This window comes from Labeo rohita, chromosome 22 (assembly GCF_022985175.1).
Source record: "Labeo rohita strain BAU-BD-2019 chromosome 22, IGBB_LRoh.1.0, whole genome shotgun sequence".
Lineage (NCBI taxonomy): Eukaryota > Metazoa > Chordata > Actinopteri > Cypriniformes > Cyprinidae > Labeo > Labeo rohita.
Genome location: NC_066890.1, coordinates 23,491,821 through 23,507,726, shown reverse-complemented (window position 1 = coordinate 23,507,726; position 15,906 = coordinate 23,491,821). Strand labels below are relative to the sequence as shown.

The 15,906-nt window shown below is 36.4% G+C and overlaps 1 protein-coding gene across 3 annotated transcripts; it reads left to right on the top strand.

Moving 5' to 3' along the window:
• The first annotated feature begins 289 nt into the window (after positions 1-289).
• On the top strand, positions 290-4,261 carry LOC127153880 (V-set domain-containing T-cell activation inhibitor 1-like). 3 transcript variants are annotated; one of them, XM_051095152.1, is made up of 5 exons: positions 290-974; positions 1,545-1,585; positions 1,667-1,993; positions 2,147-2,220; positions 2,651-4,261. In XM_051095152.1, the coding sequence occupies exons 1-5, from the start codon at positions 964-966 to the stop codon at positions 2,684-2,686; spliced, it is 489 nt and encodes a 162-aa protein (XP_050951109.1). In that variant the 5' UTR covers positions 290-963; the 3' UTR covers positions 2,687-4,261. The 3 variants fall into 3 exon arrangements, 2 of the variants coding, with proteins under 2 accessions (XP_050951109.1, XP_050951108.1); XR_007825357.1 differs by lacking the exon at positions 2,651-4,261 and having other exon boundaries at positions 290-466; positions 2,147-2,452; XM_051095151.1 differs by lacking the exon at positions 2,651-4,261 and having other exon boundaries at positions 2,147-2,452.
• Positions 4,262-15,906: the final 11,645 nt, after the last annotated feature.

Genomic DNA, 15,906 nt, shown 5'->3' with positions numbered 1-15,906 from the left:
CACAAAATCTACCGTTAACCGTCAGGACTGGATGAACCAGGTGAACCTGAAAAATAAACAACAAACTTAGGTGTTTGTTTGGACGTACTCACTGTTTTTTTTCCACTACACATTGTACCTGCTACCTCACCCTCTTCATCTGGTTTGACAACTATATAATGAGTAGTAACGTTAAATTACTCCTCCCATCATATTCAATGTTTAACTGTGTCTTTACAGGACTTGGGAGAGGAACTTTGACGCAGATCTTTCTGGATTGAGCACAGATGTAACAACAATCACTTTCTTCTCAGGAGACAGTAATTGCTGTTTTTCTCCACTATCAGCTGCATGTGTTGTTGTTGTTAAGTAAAAACTAAGTTTTAAAAGCAAATTCATACTTTAGTGATTCACTTGAGGATCACTATCCAGAATAACATGCTTTCTCAAAGGAGCTGACAAAAAGAGGTGTCCTTCTCAAAATCATGTAAGTTATTTCTGTTTTACTTACAGAGCCACCTCTTATACATTTTTTATTTTATTTTATTTTTTTATTATTATTATTATTATTTTTTTTTTGTGCTGTCTAATATTGGTCTAGTTTTGGTCTTTCTGATAGACCTAGTCAAAGTCATTGTTATTTTTGTGATTCTGGATGATCAAGGAAGCCATTAACCTTATTTCAGCCACATTTTATGATTTATATTTATATTATAAAATATGATCAATGTGTTATACATGCTGATGCTGAAGCACAGAGTGCATTGGAGTCTTTTGAAAATATTAAAATAAATTTGAGAAAGTTTACGAACAAAAGGGAAACGAGTGCATAGTGTGCATGCTTGCTGACGTCACAGCTGATTTCATTTCCTCAGACGTAGCAGTTTAATGCAAAGGAGTTTACAATACCTTAAGTTTACGTGCAATTTAACCTAAGTTCAAAAACATTTGTTTAAATACACTATATGATATTATTAGGGCATCATGAAATTCAGGTATGTTTGATGATTTCTGAATATAAGACGGTTGGTTCAAACTTTGATTTCTTAACGTGTCCATGCGGTCTGTTGCTTGTTTCTGTGTTTTTCCTTTGTTTGGCCTCAGCTGCTTCGTTTAAACTTAAAAAATGCACAGGAAACCTTTTGGACCATTAATACATTACAAATATTGTTTAAATAATAATTTACATGTTTAATGCAGAGGAGGATTTTTTTGAAAGTGATTGTTTCACTGTGTTCAAGGTTCAGATTAATGACAATGGCTATTTAATGCTAACTCATAAAGGTGAGTTTAGCATGTACAGGATAATGGTGCAAAACCTAATACATTATTAAAGGAGATAAATTTGTTAATTTAGTAGACAAAAAAATAATAATTCAAATGATTGAATCTCAGTCTAATGAAAAATACCTTCTACTCCAGTTCTGAGAGGGGCGTCAAAGATCCCATTTAAAGATAAGAACTCAAATCACAAAATAAGAACAATATTGCTAGTGTAATGCTCTACTGGTTGAGTTTAAGAAACAACATCTTTTTATTTATTTATTTTTTTTCTGTTTCTGCAGTTGCTGCTTCATCTGTGTATTCACAGTGCTGATAAACAAAGGTGAGCATCTGAACAACACATCTGAAAGATAAATACATGCCAGTGACTGTGTGCTTACAGTTCAAGTTTGTGTGATTTCAGTGTGTCTAGAGGTCACCATAGTTGCTGTTACTGGTGGATCTGTTATCCTGCCGTGTTCTTCAGCTAAACATAGTCATGAACTCCAAGACATTAATGTGCATTGGAGACACAGTGGCAGCACAATTGTGTATGATATAACTAAAGGTAAAGACTTAATAGCAAAACAGGATCAACGGTTCAAGAACAGAGCTGAAACTTTCCCTGATGAGTATGTTAGAGGAAACTTCTCCATCAGACTCATCAATCTTACTGATGCTGATGCAGGAAAATACATCTGCTACATCACACACTCAGATGAATGGGAGATTGTGCAGCTGATCATCAACGGTGTGTGAAATTAGTTAATGTAGTTCATATATATATGTTGTAATCTGAATGTTGCTGCACATAAATGACCGGGATCTGTTGTCTTTATCACAGTGCAGTAATTTTTTTTTTTGTTGTTTTTTTGTTTCTTCTGTTGATTCTGCAACACAAAAGGAACCAAATCAACTGTCCAAGAAGATCAAGGAACAGATACAGGAGCAGGCAGTGTGAGGACATCATTGTTCTGGGTATACACTGTATTACCAGTATTAGTTACAGTGTTTAATCACATTTCTCTTTCTCTTTAAGAACAGAATTCAAGCTACCTTATGCTCTGTCATGACTGAACAAAGTTGCCTGTAAAAGGCACTTTTCATATTCTTTGTTCCTTTCTTACTTTAAACAGTGTTTTGTGCTCTTATATTTTTGCTGTTTGCACTACAGTTAGTAATCAAATGAGTTAATAAATAAATATTTACATTTACAGCCTACATGTTTTCTTGTTCAAGAAGCTATTTTACTCTAATATACATCACAACAGGGAAAAATGTTTCTTGCATCCATTTCACTCTGAAATACAATTCGTTACTGATAACACATCAGTGATATGTATTTCAGCACACTGTATGCACAAGATAAAACAGATTTTGCTGACGGTTGACATCTATTTCTTTGCAGACTGATGTCAGAAGAGCACAACTAACTTCTGCATAAAATACCAGTAACTCCAGAGCCCCCATACTGGTTTAAAGTAATGCCTCATGTTTTATTACATACAGATAAATGTGTGTTTTAAAATAAATTGCGAATTCACAGCTTAAAAAAATAATTGACTTAATATTTTACATATATTTAGTAGTACAATCAATTTCCAAAATTTGTTTTCTACATATGACCTTCGACCTTTTTTTTAAGGATTTTTGGCAAAAAATAATTTACCCTATTGGGACAAAGTCAGTTAACTGACTTTGTCCCATTAGGGTAAATTATTTTTTGCTAAATTGTCTTAAATTTCACACACAATCAAATGCTTTTTCTGGAAAAAAAAAAGAAAAAAAAAAAAAAAAAAAAAAGAAAAGGTCTTAAGGTCTTACTGTTTCAAAAAAACATTAAAAATCTTTATGATTTATTTGATATGGAACTCACAAGTAAAAATGTCTAAATGACACAAATTTGGATGCAATTTCACTGCCTGGAAACCATGTCTTAGTGTTTCAAAAGCATTAAAACAACTTTAACATTGTGTTTCATCTTAAAATTTCAAATTAATTATCGTAGGACAAGTGAAAGTCAACACGATTCTTCTTTTTCCACACATATTCCACACATAAGCAGATTTTGACTTGTGCAGTCATCATTAGTAAAATTGGCAAAAACCCCCAAAACAAACAAACAAACAAAAACACTTCAGAAAACATTTTTGGATGAGCAATTATATTTTTATAACTTAGATGTATATGTATTTTTTACTTTTGAGCATTGAGAGCATGTGACCTGACATGTCTCCTTTGCTACTGTTACCAAAAAATTGAAGCACATGGCAAATAAATGTTAATAAATGTTAATAAATGGGGTGTCATGTGACATCACTACAATTAAATTTCATTGGTTGAACATTAATATTGTATTTAAATTTTCTTAGCGTCATTTATAAATGACCAGGTCTCCTTTTCTTCTTACTGTTTGTGGTGAAAGAAAGCAAGCTCTTTTTTTTTCTTTTCTTCTTCTATTGTTATGTTGCACATCAGCAACATATTAGTGCACTGCTGCCTCTCACTGGTGTATTTATGTCATTGCTTCCTTTGTGGTTACTTGGATAGTTTAAGTAAGTCAAAACAGCAAGTAAGTTGTTTTATTTGCCTTGAAAGTAGCTGTAACTTAATGAAACCTAGTAAGTATAACAACTAAGTAAAGATAACTAATTATATCTAAGTAAGATAAACTGTTGGATTTTACAGTGTGGGTCATCGTGTGACTTTCTCATCACCACTGCTTTTGCTGGTTATCAGTGTATTACAAAGGTACAAAGGTACCAAACAGATTTCAGTACCTTTTATTTTGGATGTGATTAATCACAATTAATCATTGCCCAGCACTATTTAGAACATGTTTTCTGTAGTCATACACTACAGGAGTATAAATGAGGGTATAGACATTCAAAGCAATATAAATGTTTGTGAAGGAGCTTATACATGCATCTGAAAACTTGTGGAGCATTTTGACGAGTTGAGGACAACTGTGAGAACTGAGACACAGAAATGTTTAGAGGTACTGGCACTCAGTGGTTAAACCTCCACTCTAGACAAAGGTGAGAGACCCTGTTTATCATTGACTGCCCAGTGATAAACTGACCAACCAGTGGAACATATTTATGGTTTTGGTTAGAGCTTCAGTTGAGTTTAACCACACTGTGTGTCTGTGTAGTTACACTGTGTAGATTTGTTAATATGTTTTATTTATTTATTTATGTTTTTAATAAATGAATACATAGTCATGAGTATCACTGACTGACCTAAAGTTGTCACTTGACATTACATTTTTAGTTTACCAAACAAATGTTAGCAAATCATTTATGCATGCAAATAATTGGTTGAAAATGACTAAGAATATATTTTTGTAGCTGAGACATCAAAATATGGCCCCATATGTGTCACACATGCTTGCTGAATATTTTCCACCTCAGTGAACTGAAAGAGTAACAATGAAAACAATATTAAAATTCAGCTTAACCTGAATTCAAATGAATTCAGGGCGCTTTTTTGTTTGTTTGTTTGTTTTAGAATTTTTCCTACAGTGATGACATTTTAGCAATAAATACATAAAAAATATAATTTCACATTTACCTTATTGTGCCTACAATTGGTTTGGATCTTGAGGATGATATATGACTCGTGTCTGCAGATCAGCATTTTGAATGTGTTTTTTCAATCGTTCTGCTTTTCCAGCAGCAAAAACTAAAAATGAAACAGAGAATTCAGATTCAGTGTTTACTAACAATTTAATTAAAAATAAAATATACAATATACAAAATATACAAACACACACACACACACACACACACACACAAGCCATATAGTCAAAAGACTGTGTAATTAAAAATTTCACCTGTCTACGGAGAAGAAAATTAAATGTATATTTTTAGAACAATAAGAAAATTAACTCACCGATCAGTAAAATGAGCAGAAGCCCATTCATCAGAGCTGATATGATGATAATAATCTGCCATTGTGTTTGATTCCGATCAATAAACTCCACCACTGTATGATTGTGACACTCATTTAGCTGAACAGGTTCTGTAAAGAAAGTTTCCACAGTTACAGTATATGTCAGACTCAAGTGGAGCAAAATGGCTGCAGTTACATACATACAGCTTTAATATCCAAAAAAATCATGTCTGATTGGAGCAACAAGAGAAATAATTTTCATATGTCTAAAAACTGAGTAGCAAATAAATAATCACTAATAAAAAATCATGAGTGATCATCAATATCTTTATGATTGAATGAACAATTAAACTCACCAGTGATGTATATTCTGGTGCTGTTGCTGAGTTTTGGAGGTGTTTCTGTGTTCATACAGTAATAAACTCCTAATTCATCAACAGTCACATTATTTATAACCAGACGATGTTTGAGCTGTACTGAATATTTCTTTCTAAATATTTTATTGGGATAAAAAGGTGATGTTGTGGTTGAAAATGATTGTAGTATCACTGTAGGAGGATCTGCTGTTTTCAGTAAAATCCAATAAACATCATTTTCATCAAGATCACAGTTTATGGTCACATTTGATCCCAAATCAGTCAGTAGATATGACACTGCATACTGACAACAGATTAACACATCTGTCAAATAAATAAATAAAACATTTCACAATTAAGATTATCTGATTTATAGCACTGCAGAGCATTAAACAATTGACTATTTCATGTTTACAAAGAATATGTAAATATGTTCACATAATAAACTCACAGAGCTGAAGCTGAACGATCTTCATGTTGTTGTTGTGATTAAAACACTTCAGTACCCACTGAGCACTGTACGTCCAAACGACGTCATTTCAACGTCTTTGTCGGAATATAGACATGATCTGCACGTCGGGTGGACGTCTTATGTTTGTTGGGTATGAAATCTTCTGCAGCTCTGAAACAAAGACAGGAAGAAATAAGAAACCTTCCCACATCAATAAGAGGAAGTCAAAGTCTGACCACAATTTTTTTAACACCTAATGCACGATCACCATCATCACTTAATTAATAAAATATCTTGTTTGGATTTCTCTACATTTTTAAAGCTGTGGTTAAAACCTCAATACCTTTAATCTTACTTCAGAGATATTGCTTTGTTGGAGGGTACCATTGATACAGTTAGTATTATAGTTGCCATTTTTGTTAAGAAACAAACAATAGACACATTATAAAGCAGGAATGCATGAGAATGGCAGACCGAACAATGCAGACTGAATCTAAAATGACAAGAACTAGAGCTAAACCAAAGAGCAGAGATTAAATACACAGAACAATGAAATAAATAAATAAATAAATAAATAAACAAGGGAAGAACAGGTAATGAACTTTTAACTGTGACGTTTATAGTGAACAACCGACCACATGAAACATACAGAGACTCCATCACTAACAGCTGCTGCCATCCAGTGGTGAGACCAGAAATCTTCAGTGGGTGGATCTTGGTAAAAATGGGTGGCTCTTGAGGGCAGCAGAGAACAGAATATCTTAAACAATATATCGCTTCACTTTGGCTTTGCCCCATAAAAATTCATGTTAACTTTTTTTGTATTATTATTATTAATCCATTTTTTGGATTTTTATACAGTCTTGCTAAATTCATGGCAACATGGTGGGTTAAAATGAAAATTTGTACACCTACAACTTAATGGATTGAGTGACATATATATGAAAATACTGTCCCATATTTTTCAATATATGAAGATATTTCTTCATATATTCAATTCTTCCACTCAATATTAATCAGTATATTTCAAATGCCTTTCGCGTCGGCATATTGGCACCAAAGGTTTCTTATTTAAAGCAATACAGGACCCTGCACATCGAAAAATGACGCTAAAGAGGTACCCTGTGCGTCAAAAAGTGAACCCTTGTGTCTCCAGTCTGCTTTTTTGATGGATTTTGAGTGGGACTTTATAGTATAAGTATTACACACCACAGACCACACACATATCACACACACATCTCTCACACACCGTCTCTTGATTTCTATTTTTATTTTTATTTTTTTATTTTTTTATTGTTCTCTAGGTTGTTCACTTAATCTTTGTGTCAAGAGTTCATTTTCTGAACAGTCTGCATGACCTATAAGAATAATTTGTTAAATACTTGTTAAAGCAATTGATTTATCATGTATACAGCTAAAATTTAAATTTATTGTCATACATGTAATAAGCTTTGGTCTTTGTTTTACAATTTGTTTTTTTGTTTTTTTTTAATGCTGTACAAATGTTCTATAAGTCAGAATCTTATTTAGGGAATATCTTGAGCTTATTTTTGTTATGACCACTTCTTCCCCTTAAATTTTAATTATTTTCTTGAATGTTATTTGGGTTTTTTTCGAAGGAAGTTTTTCAAAGGTTTAAAAGGGTTATCGGATGCCTATTTTCCACAAGTTGATATGATTCTTTAGGGTCTTAAGGAAAAGTCTATAACATACTTTGGTTAAAATTTTCTTAGTGGTAATGTAAAAAAAACACCCATTTTACCATGTCAAAATAAGTCCTTTTTAGAGGGAACCATCTATATATTCTATGTATTATATATTTCATCTATATATTAAATATAAATATAAATAAATATAAAATCAGTGGGAGTGTGTTGTAATCTAAATAAGGTTTTTCCAAGAAATTGATTTTGTTGCTAGGCTTTTGAATAAAATCTCAAAAGGGGTGAGGAAGTCACTAAACATTTATCACTAAACTGACAACACTGACATTGGCATTTTTTTTTTCTACTTGGCCACTCTATATGGCAGTTCATTGACTGACCGTCAAGCCATGCTTGATTGATGATTTATGAGGATTGTGGGCTTTCTTGGAGTTGTTGGAGCTGTTGATGGAACTCATGTTCACATCATTGCTCCAACTATAAACAAGGAGATATACCAATAGAAAAGGATTTCAAAACATTAATAATCATCTCATCGGGGCCTTAGACTTTACTGAAAGTTGCTTTTAGCTTCTTTATAAAAGTCTCATATTCTTAGAAAAGTCCCACTTTTTACTTTTATCTTATTTTTTAGACACTTACGTCAAAGTTTAAGAGTATTCTTAAAAGCATTTCTGAGAAGTTGTATACATACTGGCCCTGATAAATAATGGGTGCTTCTCAATACTCAAACTGATGCTTCTTCATATACTCACTCCTCAGTCCTTCATCCCATGGCCCAGAAACCAATCAAAGTTAGCCATCTGAAGGAAATTTAAATTCTCTAGCTGCACAATGAAGAATCAAAGAATAAGTAAGTTTTCTATGACCATGGATACACATGTGAATCCAGTGATGTAGTAGTGACTTATGAGGTGGGCATATTGTGACCCTGTTCCAATCGCACCCTAAACTCTTTTATTCCAAACTGTTGTCAGGTAGAAGTCTGCTGCAGAGCTCATCTCTGTGTGGCTCTGCTGAAGCTGTGCTCAGTGTGGGTGCTCACCAGCTACCTTTGGAAAGCTAAAATGAGTCTCATGAACTTAACTGCATGACACATGCATGTGACAAGATGAGCGTTTGAGGTTAAAAAGTATATAAATTGTCAGTTTGTTTCGAAAATGACAGATCATTTTGCTAGATAGGACCTTTTTTCCTCAGCTGGGATGGTTTAGAGCCATTTGAAGCTGCATTTAAACTGCATTTTGGAAGTTCAAATTTGGGGGCACTATTGAAGTCCATTATATGGAGATAATTCCTTATTTTTTTTCCTCAAGAAACATAATTTCTTATTGACTGAAGAAAAAAGACATGGATGACAAAGGGGTGAGTAAATACATCTTACTGAGGTTGGGGATGATTAATCTGCTTTGAGTTCACCAGCCAGATATCCAGCTTCGGAGCACGATGATAAGGATGAAGTCATGTGGAGAAGACTGGAAAACATGGCAGGGTAGGGTAACATGGAAGAATCCATGGACTAAGACATGATGCCATGACTGGGAGGGGTGAAGGAACCCCCCTACAGTCCAGAAAACTCCATCCTAATCCGAACTGTGGGGGCCAGGAGGACCCAGAGTTCACGTAGGGGAACAACTGGGAAAAAGCGCACGGATCCAAAAGGAATGGCGCAGCAAGCCGACACCGAGCCATCCTCCCGCAATTACCTGATGTTACCTTAACATACGGGAGGAGACAGGCTGTACGCGGAGATTGTAAAGTCTCGCGAAGATGTTTGGTGTCGCCCAGACCGCAGCTCTGCAGATGTCTGCTAGAGAGGCGCCATGCGCCAACGCCCAGGAGGAGGCGACACTCCGAACTCCCAGGGGGCACAGCTCACTCTGACACTGGTAGCCAGGGTAATGGCATCAACCACCCAATGGGTCTGGATCTGAGGAGGCAAAGCGTCGCTGACAAACTGAACTCGGGGTGAAAAACCCAGAGATTTACAAAATTGCTCTTTTTGTGAGTGGTTGGGTACCACCGACCCGAAGGTAGGCGGCAGCAGTGAAGCCGTTTAAGTCCCCCGTCGAGCAATCTTCTCCATCCCCAGGTAGCCTGCTTCCTGGAAGCCCCATTTTCTATTATTTCCACAAGGCAACCCAGATGGCAGATTGCCACCCCTAGGTGTGGTCAGCTCAACACCCCCGAAGGGGAGCAGAGCAAGTCCCGCTGGGACCACCGGGGTGGATCTTCGGCGAAGGCAGACGAAAACGCGGCCCTACCATGGGCACTCTATCTGTATATGAACTGCCCAGGACCGCTGGGCAAAGTCCTGAACAGTATCGCCGAAGAGGCTGGCCTGAAAGATGAAACACCAAGAAAGCGAGCTTTGTCAGTGTTGTACATCTCACCATGTTCAACCAGAATTTTTTTTTTTAGGCCACAAAGATGGACATCACCTGACCGAGGGACTGCACCGAGATTTACGATCACCATATGCAGTTCCTGCCTCAACCTCAAGTCAGAACTATCCTCGTGCACGTCAAAATCATGACCTAAATAATGCAGGAGGGCCATGGTGTGCAGAGCAGAGGTGTCAAGGCCTGCAGCGCTGCGAGCCCTGCTTTACAGCCAAGGCTGGCAGTGCTTAAAAGCTAGGAGGGAAGCACGGACAGCCCACCAGGTGGCGGCATTTTGCACTGCAACCACACACTCCACCAGAGGGCATCAACGTGCTCCAGGCCACCCCCGCCCGTGAGGAGAATGCGGGGAAAGAGGTGAACACGTAGTTAAGCTCTTCCTGAACCTCCAGGAAGAAAGGTACCTGAGAGGGCGCAGCAAAAGCCGCATCCGTCGCTGAAAACCAATCGCTAGACCGCGAACGGCCAGGGAAGGCGGAAACCCAACCTCCGGCCTGATCGTTACGGCCGTCAACTTAGCCTAAGACACCAGCCGCGCAGTCACCACAACGGAAGGCCGCTCGGCCGAATCCTCTGCGTCAGAAGACGAACCGCTCCGCTGATGCGGTGATAGACATCTTAGCGTCCTCATGAGCACTAAACGAGACGCAGGGCTCGTGGTAAGACGAACCGGCATCGGCATTCAGAAACTCGACGGCAATACGCTAAGAGGAGCTGGACCTCCGCGGGGGCCCAGACTGTAATCCTCAGGTCTCCCATGCTTCTAGCCAATGCAGCCTCGGGAGTCAGCGACCCACGAAACCGGAAAGGGTAGAGCACAAAGGTAGCCCACATAACAAATGTAAGCTATGACCAAGCGTAATAATGGGTCTGCCCCCGAGCGCGAGTATAACCCATCCACAAACGCCATCTCAACGTGCATTGTTTACAACCCAGACCTATGAGACAGCGATTGTGTCCGTCATGAGGAAGGAAACTATCGCTCCCTAAAAACACACAATCGGAGATGCGTCTTGAAAAAGACACTCTCAACAACCGTACTTCGTTGGAAAATTGCTCTTTTATTGCTGGTTTGCCCAGGGAAGGTCCGCAGCACAAGCATGCACTCAAGAGGGGTTCTTCGCTGTAATACAAAGTTACCGGTGCAGAGATACAGCCGGCTACGCAGCATCGAGAGAATCCAATGATGAGTTTCCAGTCAGCTTGCGGGTGAAGCTCCGAAGCAGAAATCTGAATGAGTGGATGCATGCCGCCGTCTTATAAACCGGTATGTACGGGGGAGTGGCTTGGCATGCAAAATCCACTCGCCAATTTTCATTGGCCCTTTCCAGTTAACTCAGAGGTGATTGGCCTCCCAAGGGAGACCCCAAATACGTCAGTTATGAGGTAACATCATAGAGAACGACTGAAGGGGAACTTATCTTAAGTTATCTACCACATCAAAGAAGCTGGAGCCACAGAACAAACTTACCTATAATGTTATCGCATTGGAGCAATGGTAGTTTGAAGGTGTTAACAGTCAGAGCGAACTTTACCAAAAAAATTTGCTTTGACAAGTTGTTTCAAACTCCCAAAAAAATCGTATTCTTCAGTTTTACTTGACGTATATAGGGGCCTTATGTGAGTCTTTGGAGACACAGTAATAAAAGAACTTGTGGTTACAATCTAGGGCGCCCCTTGCTTTCAACCCACCTGCCTTGCAAAGAGCAACCTACTTCTAGCTTCACAAGGTCCTCTGGAGGTCCCTAATGCTAAACACTCCAGTTCTAAACTGAAGTATTCAGTCCCCAGAGTGTGCGCATAAAATAAAGTATCCACTTGTAACCCGCAATGCTTCGGATTCATACCAAATCTCAGTGACAAGCTTCTGATTGAAGAGTTGTAATTATTTGTGACAGCTGAATTTTGAGTCTCTTCACCACTCCTCAGGTAAAGATAAACCACTGACCCAAAGAGGTCTTTGCACTATGAGGTCCATATGCACGCATATCAGCATATCAGCATATCACCAATCATAATAGCAATCAAAATCAGGATAATTTCAATAGCAACAACAACAACAACAACAACAAAACAACAACAACAACAACAACAACAAAAAAAACAACAAAAAAACATTCACAAGCCTTCACAGTTTATGGCTTATGATATGGCATTATGAACTATCATGAATGACCTGCAGAGGGCAGTAGAGGAACTCTGATACCATAGAACATATACTTGCAAATATCCGAAGTATCACTTTAACTGTCATTACAGAAGCCATACGATCTTTCGTCTGAAAATGAAAGATTCAATTTTTATTATTCAATCATTTTAAATAAACACATTCAATGTAAATCTAAAACAATAAATAAAAAGAATAAATAGAACTGTTGTGAGTATGCGTTCAGTGTTTCTCTGTGTGGTTAAGGTGTCATTTACAGCTCTGTGGTGTTTCCAGTCAGAAAGAGATGTTTGCTGGGTGACTGCTTAGAGGAAATAAATCTGGGTTACAGAATGAAGATCATACAGCTTTACAACTGAGTTTCTCACACTAGATTTGAACAGATTGTATTGGTTCAGTCATCAGTTGGATTTTCTTTTAATTGTATGTCTTAATAAATGTGTTTTCATTTAGCTTTTCATGTGATTTCAAGCCACAGAGAGTCTAAAAAACATACTCTCCACTTTAGACACAGAGGAGGTGGTAACTTTTTTTTTAAAGCAGCATACAAATTGTCAACCTAGAATTCTAAGGTTCTATTTGACATTTTTGTCAAAATTGAGTTCATCACATATTCATATTCGGTGCCACTTTATTTACATTACGTGATGTTTCTTTTGTACGATGTGTACATTTTGGGCCTTTTTTAGAAAACAAAAAATGGTTCTGTCTACATAAGTCTATGGAACGCAAAAACTTTGAAGCTCAATATCTCAAAAGTGCTCAGAATGCAGATAGAACCTTATAATTCTTCGGCGACAAAATGCGCTCAAACAAATACCCACTGAAATATGAGTCATATGTAAGTTCATTTGTCTAATGACTGCCCCGTCATTGTTCTTGTTTTGTTCGTCATCTTAATGGAGGCAGGTCTTGTTAGACGGTGTGCTGCAATCTCTCTTCTACAGCCAATAACAGATGAAGGAACAGTCAGAAAATCTTCGAGCACTTCAGAATATATAAACACAATTTAAAAAGCAATTACGTCGGAGACGATAGCCTTGTGGGCAACGCGCCGATATATACAGCGGCGTTACACTCCAGGCGTCCCGTGTTCGAATCCCCACTCGAGGACTTTTCCCCACTCCTGCCCCCATCTCTCTCTCCCACCTCGCTTCCTGTCACTTCTGATCTGTCCTGTCAGTACAAATGCCAAAAATAAAAAAAATAATGAAGGTTTTGAAAACATGATGCTATGAATAAACTGACTTTGTGGAGTAAACTAGGACTTCTGGTAGCAGTGATACAGGGTCATTTTTTTCACACACCAAAGACATAAAATGACTAACAAAAAGGTATTTATACAAACACTAGGTTATAATCAATAAAATAAATCAGGTATGGATATTTACCAACAGGACACCACTGCATCAGAAAACAACTGAAAGAAGAATTTCTAAGTCTGAATTGGTTGTTTTTCACTGCCTATCACTTAAATATTTCTTCACATTCCACCTTTGAAAAGAATCTGAATTAGAAAGCTTTCAGTTGTTAAAAGATGTTTGTTTAAATTTTCCGATCTGACTGATCAAGATGCATTTCAGTATCAAGAGAAGGTGCTTTATGCATCAACATGCTTGGCAAGCTTGACAGACATGCAATGCTAATGTTTCCATTTGAGGTTAAGACAACTGTGAGAACTGAGATGCATAAATGCATAAAGGTATAAAAAAACACACACACTGCACTCGGTTCATGGTTAAACCCCCAGTCGAGATGGTGAGCGACCTTGTTTGTCACTGGCTGACAAGTGCCAAATGCAGTAGAACATTTTTATGGTTTTGGTTTAGCACTTAACTTAAGTTTAAAAAAAATAAGCCAGTTGTTTACTCTATCACAGTATATGTACTATATAAATATGTATACAAATATGTCATCAGTAAAATTATAGTAGAAGTGATACAAATTTGAGGTGTGACTGATACCATGCCATTTCCAAAGAAACTTTTTGGCTCTTTTTCTTTCCGTTTTTTTTTTTGTTTGTTTTTTTTTGTGTTTTGTTTTAGTATTTATTATTCCTTTATTTATGAATCTGACATTATGCTTGATGTGTGTTTGTTTTCATACAACCATAAAGACTGAATTCATCAATAGTGACATTTTTAATATGAGTTTGAAAAGTTTATTTATTTTTTTTTTATTTTTTTTTTTTATTGAACAAAAAACTGTTTACATGAATATGTATAATAATACTGGACAAACTGGTAATACCTAGCGAAACAATTTTCATTTCTATTTATTACTCATAGACCTCTGACATACACAAACATGTAAACACGTATACAAGCAAATCTTATTTATTTAATATAAAGCAGCAACTTTACAGGAGAGATTTTAATTGAAAGGTTTAATTGTTTTCAGCAGTTGAATTAATTTTTCATAAAAGACAGTGAATGTAATTCAAATGTAATTTTATACCATTCATATACTATTTCTATATTTAAAACTATTGTATTGAATGGAAGGTATTAAAAGCAGTCATATCAATATTGTTTTCTTGACCATCAGTTTTAAAGAAACAAGTACATTTACAAGACAAGCACAATGTTTTTACATCCATAAAATACTTACGCCATTCATTTGCTAGCACTTTTTTGTTCTCAATGTAAAATGCACTTTGAAAACCCAAGCAGATAAACATTTTGTCACTTAGCTGATGCTGTCTACTTTTTTTTATAGATTATTTGTACAGCAATTATAAAGGTATATCAAATTTAGTCAATTTTAAGTTTTTGATTTTTAATTTTTAGTTTTACTCTTTTGTCTGAACATTCCCACGCATGCCATTGCAGTTTGAAAACTCCTGATCTAAAGAATATTACATGGTAAATCTACTAATCTACTAAATCTACTGTATCATCAGAGCTGCCAAACTGTTTGTGGTTAGAGGTTCATTCCAGAGTCTATACACCAAAAATGAAGCCCATTATACTCATGTGTTCAAAACTTTGGCAGCTGTAGAGCAGCATAGGTGCTGTTGATTTGGCTGGACCGAATATTTCTACGCAGCTTGGAAAAATCCACCTCAGCGTACTGAAAGAACAATGTAGAAAATCATATAAACTATACAGTAGCTCTACATGGTCTAAAATGAAAGTTTATTTACCAAACAGTAGGATACGTTTGGAGTTAAAGGTCAGCAGGAATTATTATCAATATAATTAAATTTTTACCTGTAATTGGTCCGGAAGTTGTTCTATAACTCGTGTCTGTTGTAGATCAGTGTTAAGTTGTTGTGTTCGTTCTGGAGACCTTTTGTTCCCAACAACAAAAACCTTTAATAGTCCTAAAATTGGAACAGTATATTTAGGTTCAGTATTTACTAAATGTTGTATTATTATTTTATTATTATTATTATTAAGACTAATTAAATCAGCTAAATGCCAAAATAATTGAATAATAAAAATAAATAAAAAATTTAACTTAAGCTACCTATGGATAAGAGCATGATTTTGATAACCTACCAATCACAGCAATGATCAGAAGCCCATTCATCAGTCCAGATATTATGATGATAGTCTGCCATTGGGTCTGATTCAGACACTCAGTTTTTTGAACTGACTCTGTAATGAAAGTGTCCAACATTTGTTACTGTCAATCCTTTGTAGCACAATGATTGCAATTTTATAGAACTGATGTAAATATCTAACATATTCAACTCTATGTGGACCGACTAATAAGACATCTAATT